Source organism: Poecile atricapillus, chromosome 12 (genome assembly GCF_030490865.1).
Source record: "Poecile atricapillus isolate bPoeAtr1 chromosome 12, bPoeAtr1.hap1, whole genome shotgun sequence".
NCBI classification, from domain to species: Eukaryota; Metazoa; Chordata; class Aves; order Passeriformes; family Paridae; genus Poecile; species Poecile atricapillus.
This window is the reverse complement of record NC_081260.1, coordinates 11,887,120-11,904,473: the sequence shown is the minus strand read 5'-3', so window position 1 is coordinate 11,904,473 and position 17,354 is coordinate 11,887,120. Positions and strand designations below refer to the sequence as shown.

The 17,354-nt window shown below is 43.7% G+C and overlaps 1 protein-coding gene across 4 annotated transcripts in view; it reads right to left on the bottom strand.

Annotated features, from left to right (window-relative positions):
* The window catches only part of NRK (Nik related kinase), a 92,724-nt gene extending 75,625 nt beyond the window's left edge, over nt 1-17,099 (bottom strand). For 3 of the 4 annotated variants that reach the window (XM_058847774.1, XM_058847777.1, XM_058847775.1), the window contains exons 1-2: nt 16,906-17,098; nt 12,384-12,449 (exon numbers count right to left, since the gene is read on the bottom strand). In XM_058847774.1, the coding sequence (XP_058703757.1) occupies nt 12,384-12,449; nt 16,906-16,947 (108 nt within the window). In that variant the 5' untranslated portion in view covers nt 16,948-17,098. Of the gene's footprint in view, nt 1-12,383; nt 12,450-16,905 lie in introns of all 4 variants that reach the window. The other variant, XM_058847776.1, reaches the window with a different exon arrangement.
* Nucleotides 17,100-17,354: the final 255 nt, after the last annotated feature.

The window sequence follows — 17,354 nt, the reverse complement described above, 5'->3', positions numbered from 1 at the left end:
GATTCCAGAACAGCTTCCTTTTGCAGCTCCTTTGCATATTCTGTCATTTACATCCAGATGCCAAAATACGCCACCAAGAGCTCACTGCTACTTTGGATAAATACATGCCAGAGGAAAATTTTGCAGGATAAACTAAAACTCTACAGCATTGCCAATGCACATATTTAAGTAACAGAAATTTAAATAATTAGGTATCTATTTACAACAAAACTGTCATTCAAAAAAAATAAGTCAAAGTGCATATGAAAATCCCACAGCAGAAAAGCCATCTTCTACCTTCTGAAGACTCAGGGGAGCACACAAGATTGTAAGAACTTGCACTACCAAAGACAGAAGCCCAGCCAGATTTTTTGTAAGAAGACAGTGTATGGAATTGCACTGCTCCTGCATGCAATCATGTTTTAACCAGTCAGCCCAATCCAACCAAATCTGAAGTCTCCAAGATGATTCAATTCCTGTGTGCTTTGTGCACACACTCCTTTCCTCCCTGCACCACTGAGGCTTACAGAAAATACCTATTTTTGACATGTTTGCACAAGAAAATAACCTAATGCATTCAGTAACTGAAGAGTTACAGAAAAACAAATACCTAACAAGAAGAGGTTCTGAAATTAGTCACTGAGTCACCTTTAGGGACTGGATTCCCCACACTGATTCTGATTTGCCATTTTCTCTGTAATCAAATGAGTGCAAGGTGAGCACAAAGCACCATCATGCCACTGTTAGCACCTAAAATCATCTCTGAATAGGTCAAACAAATGACATCATGTGCAAAAGACTGGAAAAAGACAAGGTTTCATATAATTATTTTTAAAGACCTGGTTTGCATATATGGTTTGACCCAGTTTAATTAGAAATGTTATTTCCAGCTCAATTTTGTTAAGCGTGGACATGCTCAGTGGCCTGAATCTGGTTTATCTGTCATTTCCCTTTCATTGATCTAGCCACACCAACCATCAAAATGCTCATTTTTTTGCATAACTCCATTTCTGTCCACTTTCACAGTGGCTTTAATAGAAGGAGATTACTGCACGGTTCTTTGAAAATTTCTGTTTACTTCTGTTACCAGCTCTTCTTCTTCTTAGAAGAGAATTTGTTTTAGAAAAGTCAGCAATTAACGGTAGTAATTTAATATTCATATGCCTCATGATCCAATGGGAGAGAACATGGGTTTTATCACTAACTGGGGCAGTAAATGCTGCCCACAGCCAGGGATGGGTGCAGCTTGTGGTTCTGCCCTCACTGCACTGATATGTGAGAACTCGATTTTGTGGCAAAGCATCAACCTCCTACCTGCTGAAGCTTCCTCTTGTTATCACCAAGGAAAAAAAATAAAAAAAAGAAAGAAACTATTTTCTGCCAAACCTCAAGAGAGCTGTTGCTCTGCTCCACCAGCAGGTCCAGGCACACGCCCTGTTACAGACCCCAGCACCCAGGGACACACCTGAAGGATGTCAGCTGGGGCCACAAAACCACAGCAGCACATCTGCAGAAATGCACGGCTGCACCGAAGGCAAACACAGTATGGGTGGGAATAACAAAAGAAATGAAAATGCAAAGCCCTCCGTGTCACCTCCTGTACTGCAAACAGTTTGCTAATAAAGGGTCATTCACAAACATGGATGTCCTGCTTGTGACTTATCACAACCAACTCCTGGAATACACCTGGAGAACTGCACAGTCACCAGCCTGCCCAGGGTGGGGGAAAATGCAGAGGCAGCAGCTTCCCCATTTCTCCTTCTGATCGTGCTCCCAATTCTACAAGGAGAAATCAAAATGCATCATGCAATCTCTGGGGACTTTTCACATCACACAATGGCTTTTGACAGCTCACACAACAGGGCACTGTACAGTGACATTCACGCTACTGGCAATAAAGGAAGCCAGAAAGGAAAGAAAACCCACTACTGGCATATGCTCACCTAATCTGAAGGTACAACCTCTCCAGAAGATCAGGCAGCATTTACACACCAGAGGATTCAACCAGACAGGCTGCTCATTAAGAACCACAATTTATAGACCACTGTGTCATTTCCAGCCCAAACTCCTCTGGCACCTACAATCCCTGTCCAGCCCTGGTGTGGCTCAGCACTGCCTCCATCCCAGCACAGGTGTCTGAAGCCTCCCAGCCACCCCTAACAGAGCTGGGCTGGAAGGATATCTCCTCCACATAAAGAAATGCTCTATTTTAATATTAATAACTTTGAAAGGGAGAGGTCTGCCAGAGCAATGTAAACTATGCAGGATACAGCAACCACAAAAGCTTAGCCAGCCAGATATTTCATATATTCACTATGACACTCAAAACCCATCTGTGTGATAGACAGGGCATGTGCCATGCAGGCTCCAGCCATCACCCAGCTCTGATAAAGCCATTTTTTTTCATTCCTGGTCAGAGAACCGTGACTTTGGCAGATGTAGGAATGCAAATGACATTCTAAGGCCTGACCAGGAGCTTGCTGTGACTCTGAACAGCCTCACAAAGGCAGAAGGTGCTTTGCAAACGTGGGCAGAAACCTGAGCATTCATGCAATGAATGAGTACAGGCTGACTCCCTTGCCAGCATGAAAATACTGTAACTGCATCATGCAAGCCAGGGACACAGGCCATGCAAAGTCCTCCAACAGGTGGGTACCTACAAACCAACATAATGTGAAGAAAGGAAGAGGGGAACTTAGGGAAGGATGAGTCCAAAATCCTCTCTGTTCTTTATTCTCCAACATGTGCTATCAGAGACCTGAGTTTTCAGTCTTTGTTTTGTATTTTCCTCTACTCAAAAGGGTTCTGACTGATTTTTTTCCAAGTGTCCAAAAGTTAGTCCATCTCTCTATTTCTTCACCCTTTTTCCATTTTCAGGCACATTTTTGGAGAGCAGGCGACCATATGTGCATCTTCTGCCCACACAAGCCCTTTTTCTGCCAGGGAAGCTGTCCCAGTTGGGCACCCAGCAATCTGCACGTGCACCAGAGCTCAAATGCCTTTGGGAAATGTCAGACCTGCTTAGGCTGATCTGCACATGCACAAAAAGCTCAGTGTGCCCTCAGTGCACCACATTCACTGCCCCAAACCCCTTCCACATCTGAGCCATTCCAGGGCTCACTGGGCACCCCTCGACTCCCAGTGTGCCTGCCTGCAAAACTTGGCTGTCTTTCACTGGGAGGGACAAGAAAGCACAGCCCAGTGTCTCTGGAAACAAACCAGCCTTCATCTCAAAGGCATCCCAAAGCAGGAATGCTCTGGTACCCCCGAGTCACGCACTGGTGCTGCCTGTCCTCTTCTGCAGGGCAAAACACACAAAAACTGGAAGATCCCACCACAGTAATTTGATTTTTTAAACATGATGTGATGCTGGCCCCCAACTCCTAACTTTACCCTCTGATAATAATAAAAGGCAATCAGATATCTACTGATACGATTTGGCTTCTGGGGGCAGAATGTTTGCAAGAAGCCTGTTACGATAAATATTTCATGTTAGACTGCAAAAAACAAATATTATTTTTTCTAGCTCTTTCCTTTTTCCATATAACAAGACAACATCATGAACAATCTGTGTAAATAATACATTTGAGAATCCATTATCGAAGTCATATGCATATTTATTTCATGATGGTTTTGTTGCATATTTTAGTACAATTGTTCACAGGTTTAAAGCCAAGAGTAAAACAGAAGTAGACAAATCTACTGCAACAGAAATAATTAGTAAACTGGTTACTCTTGTTATTTTTAAATACTGGGGAAATGCCTTGCTAAAATTCAGCATACTAAATAAGGAAGATATCTACATTTTACTGGACTTGAGTATTTTTTTTTCAGAAGGCCATCACACATTTCTCTTATGACCTTTTCCTCTAAATGTTTCCATTTTTAACAATAGATATACAAGAAAAAATTACATTAAAAAAGCTCATATCAGATGTAGCAACTGCACAGTCAGAAAACAGAATGTAGTAAACTTCAGTATTCAGAAAATACCAACAAAATGTCAGTGTTTTGCCAACTGGTCTCGCTTTTGGTTGCAAACACTCCTCTCAGAATACAAACTCAGATAATTCACATTAATATTCACATTTCTTTTTGTCATGCCAAATTATTTCAGTATGACTGTACCTTTTTCCCCCCAATCTATTAAACATCCTCCTGAATTGAAATGTATATTCCAATGAAGCAAATTAAATGTAATGTTTTGACATTTCTGAAACAAAGTTTAAAAACAAAAGCCAACTCATTTCTTGAAATTTTCCCACTCTGGTTTCTCTTGAGCCCATGTTTGGATTCAAGTGAAACTGTTTTCAAACAACATATTGTTCAGTAAGTGGCTGCTAACCAATTTTCACAAATCACCTCCATAAGCACACTAATTCCTCCTAACCAAAATCCCAAGATGCTTCACAAAAACAAGGGCTGCCTCCATTTTAACAGCTACACTCACATGAAGAGCTCCATTTCCAGCAAACTCATGGTTTTTAGCTATGATGGGAAGCAGAGACGAGAAGAGAAGCAGGATCTCCTGAGCCACAGCTGCCCACATCAGCCCCTCTCTTTATGAAAAAGTGCCTTTTTCACACACAGGGAGCTCCTAAAGGCACTGCCCCAGACCACACTAATAACATCATGCAGGACACTGAAAAGGTCACAGTTTGCTACAAAGTGTGTCTTCTGGACTGCTCAGCTGTAAGATCTCAGAAGTTACTAAAATTCAGTATTTTCAAGGGTGGGAAGAAGGGGATGGGAAAGAAATGGCCTTTGAGTGGGTGCTTCTAAAGCAAATCTTGAGAACCTTCCAGGAATTGCACACGGTCAGTAGGTTACAAGGGCAGACTTAAAATACACAAGGACTTTGAAAAATAAAAAGCATACAACAAAGAGCTGAAAAATACTTGCTTCTTCAATTTTAGGAAACCAACTGATTGGTTGTTCCTTTTATTATGCTCCATTAGCTATAGCCCAGAGGTACCAAAGAAGGACTTTCAAAAAAACATATGTGCACTCTTCAGAATATTAAAGCAGACTCATAAAGTACAATTCATAAGGAGCTCTAAGAAATAAACACAGACACAGAGATAAGGTGACATGTCCTCATCAGACTCTAAAATCCTGCAGTTCACTGTGAAAAAAGTAGTTACTAAAGCTAACCTGCCGTGGGAATTGGTTCAAACATCTATAAACAACCCACTAGATTTTCTGCTATTTAAAATTAAGTAATATCCTGTCATTCATTCATTAACTGTTATAGCTATGGTTTTCTGGACTGCAAATAGACAATTAGGAGTTTTCCCCAAGTTCCACAAATTTATATATCGTATACAATGAAAATACTTCTGAGTGGGTTGGATATGTCAAAACTCAGACCCATGAAGCACTGGTCACACTGATGTGTATCTTCACGTTGGTCTGGATGCTACTGAGCAGTCAGGATCACTGAAATCAATGACACTAGTGAGGTGTTTAGGGCACAGTGAAGTGCTTGAGCAGGGAATTAAGAGTTTGAACTACTTCCTACTACGCTCATATTGCCACCAGTGCATTTTTAGCACGTTCTCTTACCTTCAAAATAGCATGACCCAGTGACAAAATCTGAAGTGTTATGCAACATGAGCTCAAAATGCCAACGGTTTAGGATGAAAATGCATCTCCCACCTGGGCTTTTAGGTCCAAAACATGGAGGACCTGAAAGCAGCAGGCCTGTCAGCAAATTATTTGCAAGGATTTTACTACTTTTAATGGCACATCTAATTATTGTACATTGCTCTGTTCAGTCAGAGCCTTTATTTTATAGAGACACTCCACAGCTGAGAGGTTTTTTTTCATATCCTTACTCTTCTATTTTTGATAAACTAGTTTGGCTCCTAAGAATCTTAATCGAGTTCCTCTGAAATATTCACTAACTAGAACCAGGACTTCACAATTTGCTAATTAATTTCGAATGTTTGAGCCATTATTTTAAAATCCAGTGCTGAATATAGTTTGGCACTGCTATGCAAATAGGCAGGGAAGCCAAGACTTGAAAAAAACCCAACAAACACAACGCCAAACCCCTAAAAAACCCTGGCACAAAAATACTCCTTCATCTGACAACTAAATACACACCATGAACTACCTATTTTTTATATATATTTATAATTAATTTTTTTTATTTTTATTTTCAAATAAAAGTGGAGGGGGGTTGTATCCTCCAAGTTAGTAATTCACACTGTAATAGGCAGGGTTGATAGTAGGTACATCTTGAACTCAGGCTGATCTTGGAAAAGACCTCTAGGAACACATGGTTCCACCTGCTGCTAAAAGCAGGGACAGGTTTTATTAACCAAGACTGTCAAACAGCCTTGGATATTTCCAGCAAGGGTGACTCCACAACCACCACGAGAAACCTATTCCAGTGATGACTCATGGTACAGAATTTTTTTCTGACATCCAAATGGAACTTTTCCTGAGCAACCCATTTGTCCTGTGCACCCCTGTACTGGCACCTCCTGTACCAACCATCATTGAAGCACCTGAAAACTGTGACCAGGCTGCCCTCAGCCTTCTCTTCCCCAGGCTGAAAACATCCAATTCCTTCAGCCTTTCCTTCTTCAACCCACTAAATGTTTTGGTTGTCTCCTGATGAATCCTCTCTGGTTTCTCAACATCTCTGCACCTGAGGGAGCAAAGATGGGACACAACATTCCAGGTGTGGCCTAACAAGAGCATGGAAAATAATCACATCCCGTGATTTGCTGGCTAGGCTCTTGCTGATGGAGTCCAAGGCACAGTTTGCCCTCCTTGTATCAAGGATGCAAATTCCACACCTGATGTGGAATGTTCTGAATGGAAGGAAAAGGACAATTGTGGTGTGGAAGCAGTAAGAAAGGCATGGAGACATTTATGGGAGTGTATTTAGGATTTGCTGACAACTGAGAGAACACTGATGAAGAAACACACCTGGTAGCATGCAGACTTCAAGGGTCTTATCAAAAACTGAAGAAGATAAGTATCAAAACCCCAACCCACGCCTCTCTAGTGTATTAATGGTGTTGCAGCCCTACATCCTTCAGTTTTCAGGGCAACCCACTCATAAGCACAGCAGCATTTCATATCTTACTACAATGGCAGCAGCACACAGTAAGTTCAGGCGTACTCCTGAGAGATCCCTGTGGCCAGGAGCAGCAATCTCCATTATTTGTTTGCACAAGCCAACCAAGGATCTGTGCAATGAGCTGCTGACTCCATCCCATGCACTGTTGGCAGTGACTTTATACACTGCTGCCTACTGTAATTAACTAGTTTTTCATGTGGACAAGATAATCAGCTCTTCCACTGCTGCTACAATGATTTTTGCCTTTTCTTTTTCTATACCTTTTATGTATTCTCATGCCCTTAGCATACTTTTAATTCTTTAAGGCTAGAATAGTCTTAGAATACTCACTCAGAATACTCACTCAGAATAGCATAGTCCTGGTGTTCTGCTAGGCCAGGAGAGCAAACATCCTAAAGGCCTCACAGCTGGAGGCAGGAAAGCCTTACACTATTTTGGGAAACCAGAGCCTCCCCTAGAACACATCCTGTAAACTAGGATTAGCCCATCTAGGGGGAACACTTTAGAACAGGGACATGTCACATTATTCATTCAAGCCTCCCATTGGGACATCTTCGTTAGATACGCTAATTCGCAAGATCTCTAAAATTGTATACACGATCTACCATGTGTGTGCATATTCCATCTTGATGAATTGTTGCACCAAAAGGATCCTTATTAAACACTGAAGTAAAATCCCTTTATCCCTTAACTGTGTCTGGCTCTTAATTTTAGGATGAAATAAAACGCATTGCTACCAAAAAACCGAAATAAAGCAAATGGATAGATAAACAAGCACTTTTACCAAGTGCTAGTGAAATAGAGTAGCATTTTGCCATTTCTACAGAGTACAACTGATTCCCCTCCTTGACTCATCAAAATCTCAGTGCCCTGAAGATTAAGATTAGCTTGAAAACTGTAACTCACCACAAATGACAACAAAACAACCTCAGATTACGTGTCATTTTTAACGTCTCTGCGGCACTTTGGAGACTCTAAAATTGCATTTCAGCCCCAAGACACAATCTTTGGAAAGTGGCTATTTCTGACCCACCCACAGAAGGGATGGTTTTAAAGTTGTCATTTTATACACATTCACCATTTGGATTATACTGAACATAACTGTAATGTTTCTTAAATTTAACCTTCCAGGTACTACCATTAATGAAGGTTTCAATACAGTCCACAGATTACAACACTCCATAACAGCATGGTTAGATGATTCTTTCCCCACACTACCCAGTCTCAAAAAACCCAGGTTCCTTCCCCTCAATCACTCCAAACTCAATTACAGCAGCCAGTTATTCAGTGGAATGGAATATGAAGAACTTAACAGACTTTCAAATTAAGAAAAACTGAAACATTGTATTTATGTTTTGCTGCACTCCTGCCACTCTACATCAACAGCAAAGTAACTCATGACTCATGCCAGCAATTGAAGCTCAATTCAGTGCCACGAAGCAACTGTGTTAAAAAAAACAAAACCAACCAAACAAAACCCCATACACTTCCTTACTCAGAGCTGCTTCCTTTTTGTATCCTGAGTCCTATGTGACCACAGAGGAATAAAAATATTAGCTGTGCAGAATCACTACAGGAAGGCAGGGTTGCTTCCACCCCTGCAAGGCCTCAGCAACAGCCCTCCTGCTTCATCAGCTGCATCACTGGGAAACCACATCTTCCCTCTTGACTGTCACAGCTCCAAACCAGGGCACCTCTCCCAAGTTCCCTGTCCCTCAGACTCCATTAAAGATACAACCATTTTGCACACATAGCAGCTGCAAATCTGTCAGGGTTTATCACCAGCCTCCAAGTTCCTGTGCCAAAAAACATCAGCCCCTGGAACTATGCAGAGACACTGGCCTCTCTTTCCCTAGGCCACTGAAAAATGGCAAGCCCAGGAGAAGGCTAATCCACATCACTAAAAATAAGGAAGACAAAAGCCCCAGTCAGGTGCCTCTTGACATCAGAAAACACCACTGCTGACCTCATTTGGTCCATGGAAACTTCAGAAAGATGAGGACTGTCAGAGCATGGCTGAATGAGGAGGATTAGGAACAATTCCTCTTCACCTTGACAACTGAAAAAACAGAGCAGCCATAAACTCAGGGTCTCACAGCCTCTTCCAGAGCTCAGGAAGAACTGTGTGACCCAAACACTTCAAAAACAGCAACCCCTTCAGCTGCCCCGTATCTCCCCTACCCCATTCACTCAACATAAAAATGACCCTGCATTGAAAATGGAAGCATAGAAAATGCATTAACAGCTTCTGTGGAAGAAACACCTGTCATCGAAGATTATGAAACTAACAGCAGAAATCTTTGACAAAAATATTTCACTTCCCCCAAACTTACAGTCTAGTTATTACTAAGCACACAAGCACAGACCAGCATACAAGTGTTCTACATCAAGGGTGGGTGATGGCTCATCACTGTCCAGCACTTCAGAGCCAGGGAGTCCATCCAGATAAACTCCTGGAGGCAATGGGAATAGCCAAAGAACTCACAACAGCGCAATGTCTCAGCAGATCCCAAGGACTTCCAAGTGACACCTTCAGCCTTCTCACTTCCTCCAGATGACACCGCATTTCTCTGCTGTCCAAAGGTCCTTAATGATCAGCAGCTCTAGAAACCCTCAAAAGTGCTGGCCCTCATACTTTGGAGAGCAACTGCTCATGCCCTGCACTCATTTTCATCCCTGGCCTCAAGAGTATGCAGGAGGATGGACAGACCTTGCCAGAAGTGGTGCATGGGATGCTCAGAAACTGATCTTTCCCAAGTGCATTCAATGGAGATGGTGCAGAGACTGGGCACTATCTGACCCTCCTCAGCACTGAGGAGACAAAGGCATGAAAGAGTCAATACTCATACCTGCCAACCACCACCAAAAGCACTATTTCCAACTACTTTCAGTTTTCCCTTTCCGTCAGGGAAGACTCTGTGCTACCACCTCGCATGGCATTATTCTGAATCACCTCTTACATAGGATTGCTCTTTGGATTCCAGCACATGGAAACCAGGAATTAACTGAAAAACTCACCTGTCATTTCAAGAGGTAATGAAGCCTAGGTCTCATGAATTGTGGCTACCACTGGAATTTTTTCCACACCCAATTCATGCTTTCCAAAGGCTGAAGTTGCCAGTACTGGAGTATTTATGTCCTACTACTTCATAAGTTGTCAAAAAAAAACCTGCTGGCTTTTAGTCAGCTATTATACACAAATCCTTGTAACATTTCTACTCAGCTCTAGCATTGTTATGTGTAAAATTCATACCTCTTCCATTTCTTTTTAGAAAACCCTGAACTGGAACTGGAATAATTCAGTATGAATAATACTCTCCTTCAATAAATCTGTTAAACACGGTTTTCCAAATCGTAATGATGAAGCCTCAAAATCTTATTTTCGTTTTTATAGAGTTGCATATATTAAAATATGAATCCTCTTCACAGCCAACAAAGGAATTTAGTAATCCTGAATAAAATTTATCTAGCCTGAAATAAGTTTTCTTTGATTATGTGTAGTTTCTGAACATAAGGAAGAATCTAACACCTCAGGAGAATAAAAACATGCTCTAATGATATGAGTGAAGTATATGGATAACAGAGATTACTTTACAACTTAAATATTTATAATCACACGCCTATAGCAGACAAACTGCAAAATGATTCCAGAATTCCATTCATTGACGCTACCAGCCCTAACATTTCATAGATCAGAGGTCATGCTACACAGAAGTTCCAGGCAGAGCAAGTGCAGAATGAGCAGAGACTCAGATCACCCCATTCCCAGAGCTGTCAGACCCTGCTTTCCTGCATGCTCGGTGGAGAGAAGCCTTTGGGTACAATTTTAAATTGTCACTGTCAATATTTCTTGCACATTTTGGCAACTAACATTCTAGTGAGCTACATGACAGCTCAAAACATTTTCTTTTGCAGCACAGAAGCAAACTACGTTGTTCCTTCCTGCTTCTGCCATGACTAAGCAGCTGATTCAAACTCAATACTCAGAAAAGATTACTAGATTGAAATTTTTCTCTCCCAATATAAAATAAATCCAGACACAAAAAGCAAGTCAACTATTGAACAGAACATTCAAGAGGTTTTGGGATCTTTTTGCAGGTAAAAACAACAGCACCTCTAAATCTCTCTTGGCTTCTAATCCATCCATGTGAACCCCTTTAGTTCAGTAGTATTCTGAGCAGTATCTGAATGACAATCTCAGAAACAACACAGACTTCACCACCACAAAGAGTTACATGAGAAAGATCCTGCTTCTGACAAAAAAAAAAAAAAAAAATAATAATAATAATATGGTAGCATGGGAAAAGAGAGACTTCCCAGAATTGCTCCTGTGAAGCATTTTCCAGAACCTATAGCTTCAAAGGGAAAGTAAAATGTGATTACAGCAGATCTGCCACCAGAGGATGGCCACCAAAATCTAGCATGTATCCAGTGCACAGGAGAAAGAAGAACAATCCTGCATTGCTGCACCAGGACCTTTCTGCATTTTCCCACAGAGGGATCAATGCACAAAGAGCCTGCTCACACACAAGGACCTGCCAAGCAGGGGCTTGTCAGAAGTGAGACCTGAGGGAGAAGCAACACCAGACTTATTCCAGTGCTCCTCTGATGTACCTTCAAGGGTTCAGCAGCATGGCCTTTTCCTTCCTCTGCCTTCGTTCTTGAAATGGAACTTGGTTCTCTATTTAATCACAACTATTTCCTCTTCTTGAATCACTTTCAGGGAAGGCTTCACAGTGAAAGAACACTTTTCTAGGCTTGTTGTTATAACTAAAGTAAGCTGTGCACTGCATAGTGTACAGAGTGCTGTGTTGTGGCAAACAATGCTAATTGCTGTAGTTTCTCGTTTGGTGGTTCTGCTTTGATACCGCAGTGACAAAGGTAACGACAGAAATCAAACTGCCTGCCTGCAGAGCAGGGTTAAGTGACACCTCTGTGTTGAAGAGCACTGCTGTCTGAGTTTTGAACTTCACCCAGTCCAGGCCAGATTCAGCCATCACTGATGTAAATCTCTGCCAGACACTTTTTAAATAAAATTGGAAAGGAGAAAGTAAGCACAGAGTAGAGGCAAGTCAGTACAAAAACCATTTATGTGACTCGTGGCAGCAAAGAGAAAACATGAAAACAGGACAGAAGGAAGGGCCATGGAATTTCACAGGAAGTACATTTTGCAGAATGCAGAAAAGAGAGCAAGATAAACCAGGCTATTACTGGAACAATTGCCCGCCTTCTTGAATGGTGCTCGCTTCTACTTTAGGTAATACAGCTTTATCAAGAACAGCATCCTAAATTAAAGAGGCATCCAAACCTTATAGACTTGTCCATACGTCCCATTTCCGACAACTTGCACCAGTTCAAATATTCCTGCAGGGTCCTGCAAAAAGCAGAAGAAATAACATTATTTGGATTCCAGCAACCAATTCATAACATAAACTAATTGTACACCATCAAAAGGAAATCAGGCACATCTCCTAATGATCTGCACTACACACTAAAGGAGAAATTGCCAAACCACAGGGTAAGAAATGCATTAATATTTAAGTTTTCAGTCAAGTTTCGCAAAACTTTATATACAAAACAACTCGGTGAAGACTGGCAGGTACTACAGCAGATACAATAAATAAATGGATGTGTGTGAAAAATACTAGAATTCAACTGCTGATTTGGCTGACAGCAGAATAAGGAAAAACTCCAGGTTCCTGAGCCTTCCCACACTGAGCTAGCCTGGAGGCTGAGCTGCTGTCCTCTGCACTGAAACACTTGGTATGAGCAGTGCAACAAAGGAAAAAAGCCAAAGAGCAGAATTGAAAAATTACAATATAAAGCACCTGAGCCCAGTTACCTCAGTGAGGGGAAATGTACCAAACCAGGCAACATTAACTTAGAGGCAAGCTGAGAACACTCAACTCTCCTATTCTGCAAACATAACAAAGTGAATTTGACTGAGGTATTGAACTCCTGGCTTTGAACCCAAACTAGATTGCTGTTAATTTACATAAAAGATTAATGAGTCAGGTGATCAGTCTACCATTCCACATGAATGAACTTCTGTCCTCGTGCTATAGCACCAGTTGCTCTAAAACCAACCACTGAGGTTCTCCTGCAACATTGCTGCAACCCCTCAGGTACAGGCAGCCCATCCTGCTGCAAGGCACAGGCAGTGCTCCTTCCTGAATGACTGAGTACATAAAAAAATCAGTTAAAACTCACTTGAGCAATTTATTTAAAACCATTAAGAACTCAAGAGAACAGTTTCTTGGTTTCTGACTAAGCCATTTATCACTCTGCTCATTTCTTGCCATGGTATCACTAAGAGATTTATATAAAATATTATTAACTCCATGTGTCAGTTTTACCACATCTGTTTCAGCAATCTGTCATGTCAGTTAATGCCTATTGGTACTGCTGAGGGATGTGATACAGAAAAACATTATCTCAGAGATACAAATTCTATTGGTTTTCCTGGTTGCAAAACATCCGTTTTTGAGAGGTATCAAGCTACTCTCCCCACTCCACTTACCTGTTAATCTTTTAATATAAATAATTCTTTCTTCATATCTGATACAGAAATGTTTACCTTGGCAAAATCCCAGTGGAACCACACAGGCTTTTTTTCTGAGCAGATTCTACCTTTATTGGCACAACTGTCATGATAAATGCCAAGAGCTTTCAGAGCAACACAGCCCAGACTTCCATAACTGAAAGTACTAGTGAGTTCATTTGGCTGTAAGTTAAATGACTTTTAATCTTAAACTTCCTGAACTGTCAACCTTACAAGACTTTTTTCTTTTTTTAAAACAGAAAATGCGTAAATCAGATCAAGATGACTTTTGACCCATGCAGGTCAGTCTGCGTCTTTTTTTCTCTGTCTCTTATTTTAAAACAAGTCAGTAAGTGTCCTAGACTAAAACCCCAATTCCAAAAGCCATCAGTTAAAAGGGAATCATTGGGAACTCTCACATATGGACTTAAGCACAGGTATAAGAAGGCCTACAAGACTGGATCCCACTGAAGTTTGCTTTCTTCTCATTTCCTCATTTTACATTTTGACTCATCTGCATATAAACAAATGCATTACTTCAGTGGGACTGAAGTCAGCAAATAAGCCATTGCTACTGCTAAAGCAACTGGTGGGTGGTACAAAACCTCTGCACAGAACTGTGCTGCAGGCAGCTCATGGTCCAGGCAGTGAAACTCACAGCAGCTCTCTGAGGAACCCTCCCAGTAAAGAGCATCCATGCATAATATCTACTGCACTCCCCGGGAAGCACGAGCTTCAGAGTCCCAGCTCTCCTGCAGAAAGCAGCATTGCTGAGTTAAGAAGTGCCCACAGTGCACAGAAACCCAGAGGAACCTAAATTGCATTTTCAACTTGGACTTTGCAACTGCCTCTCTCACTTAAATGTCTGCTGTCTTCACACTTCTTCTTTAAGCTCATTATGCAAATATACTAATTTAAGTGCCTCAAAATTAGCTTCTCTTTCGTCTTTCAATAAATTTAAATCTGATTTAGCACCCTAATAGTTTGCTTCTAAAGGCTTCTGACACTCTAGGAAAGACCCTAACAATTATCTAAATAAACAGTAGCATTGAAGTTAATATAGTGCATATCCTATCCTGTCCTTGCTAGAAAATTGAGCATTAACATCTCAAGCCTCCACAGGTCTGAGTGCAGCCAAATACTTGGCCATCTCTCCTCTTTTAATCAGGACACCACAGTGAACCAAGCCTTGTTAAGAGTCATAAAGGATATTAATCTGGGCTCTGGTCCTTGGATTGCCCTTGTTTGCTTGGATATCGGCACTGAGTTGTTTGCTGGCATTCTTCACAATGGGCCACCTTCTTAATTATCTTGGAGTTACATATCATTGTTGATGTAGTGTTCCCTCTCAGCTACCTCTTAAGCCCATGGTCTAGCTAACCCTTCACCAGCCAGCACCTGCTAAACTGCTAATTCCCTTTGAAAGATGCCAAAATACCGGCCTGAACATTCATCACTCTAAGGTTAATTACCATCATACACAGCACCATATGGTGACCACCTTGGCTTCCCTCGAGTCATCTGCAGCACACTCAGAAAGCAAGAGCAAGGCTGCTGACCCTGAGGTACCCAGGCCACATCCATCTCCTCTGCAAGGCAGAACGAAAAGCAACACATGCAGCAAGAGCGTGACCAAAATGCACTTTTCACATCCCTGCAGCTAAAGAAGATACTGGTGTCTGAAACACAAGTTCTACAGGGCCTCTGTGCCTCAGCACCTAATGCTGAGCTCAGGGGCTTTTTAGTGTCTGACTGCCCTGGTGAACCCAGCAACACCAGGAAACCTGGGCCCTTGTTTCCCAGGGAAAGAAGAGAGCCCTGCTGAACACCCACTTGGAGGGGAGGAGGGCAATCTCAGTTTGAAAATGACCCTGCTCACAACCGTGTGAGCCTGGAGCACAGCACCAGGCAGCTCCCACTGGCCCCAGGAACACCTCAGACATGACAAAGGCAAGGCACCTGTCTTTAAATAATTTCCACAGCTCAGCTACCTCCCATTTCCTACTTAGCACAAACCCCAAACTATGGGGCGCTGACTGCTGACAACTTCAAAGGGGTTTCTTCCAAAACGAGACATTTATCCCTTCCCCTGTTGAGGCTGACACAGTGCTCTCAGCCTTTGGAGGCTGTGAATCACTTGGTTCTGTCACAAAGCCTGTTGTCTGCTTTGCAGAACAACTCCTTTTCAAACTCACACTATTTTCTTATTTATTTAAGGAGATGAGATTCATCTGCTAGAGCTCTAAAGAATTAAAAATAATAAACATTATTTTGCCTTACACCCCATACAGAGCCAGATTAAACTTCTGCTTGCTTAGTCAGTAGCCTTTTGTCATCCTTCCTAACTTTACTGTCCCTGCTGCTTTTCCTCTTTCTGCCTCCAGTCTGGAACACCCTCCTCGCCACGTGAATATCGCAAAGGCTTCTCCCAGCCCTCTTTCTATTTTCCCTGATATTTTTAGAAATACTGCTTTGGTATCACTGCCTGGGGATGACTGCTTTTTGCCACAATGGACTTCTTCCCTCCTCTTCCGTCGAGAGTGCTCCACAAAGGACCTGCCTGGGTTGGATGGGCTGCTCGGTGGTGAGCTCCTGTAAAAAGGGCAAGTGGAACTCGGGGGCATCACACACAGCCCTGTCACCGCTTTGTGGATGTGAAACACTGACAGCACAGGTTTTAACGTGGCCAAAGTCCGGCATTAAAACATTAAAAACATGAGAAGGTAACAATAAAAATTCACAGCAACCCAGGTGAATGCTGACTTTTCTAGCTTGGGGGAAGGAGGGGGAAGGGGGTAAAATATCCCAAACTTCAGTAACAACAAAAAGACCACAAAAGCCAACATCCCCCCACACCTATTTTCTTCCAGAAGATCCTAGTTTCCCTTTGGTTTTCTCTCCACAGCATTTACAACACCTTTCGGGATGCCGGTGGGCATTATTTATTATCCCGGCAGGGGAAGGCGCCCCGGCGGAGCAGCCGGGCCGGGCAGCGCTCCCGCGGGACCCCGCTGCAGCCAAGGGAGCCCCGAGGCTGCTCCCCGAGCCCGAGGGCAGCACCGCGCCGCTGTCCCCGCCGCCGCCACGGATGTCCCGCGGTCCCCGCACCGCTGTCCCCAGCCTGGGCGCTCCTTCCCGGGCGGGCAGAGCGGAGCCTCCTCCGAGCGGCGGAACGCGGGGGGTGAAGCCTCGCACACGCCGCGGGGCGAGGAGCGGGTCCGGCAGCCCCGAGCCCGGGGCAGGGCGTCCCCCCCCCCCCCGCCGCGGGGCAGCCCCCGGCCGTCCTTACCCGCAGCGCCGCCAGGTCGATGCCGTCCAGGCTGCGGGCCATGGCTGCGGGCCCCGAGCTAGCGGTGCCGCGGGCGGCCCCCGCCGGCCCGGCCGTGCCCCGGCGGGCGCAGCGAGCCGGGCATGCCCGGCCCGCCCCAACGCCCTCCCCGGCCCGGGCGGCCGCCGCCGGCAACTTTAGCGGAGGGAGCAGCTCGGGAAAAGTTTGCGAGGAAGTGACGTGCGGCGCCGGCGGGGGTCGGGGCCACCTGCCGCCGGCGGGGCGGGGGCGGCCGCGCTCCGCGCCCCACGCGGGGCGGGAATGGGGGGATCGCCTCGGGAATCCCACGGCATGTGGGATATGGGAGTTCCCCCGCACGCACCGCCCCACGCGGGGCAGGCAAGGGCCGGGCCGAGAGCCGGGACCCCGCTGCGCTCCCGCACGGCGTACGGGGCAAAGCACCGGCCCCA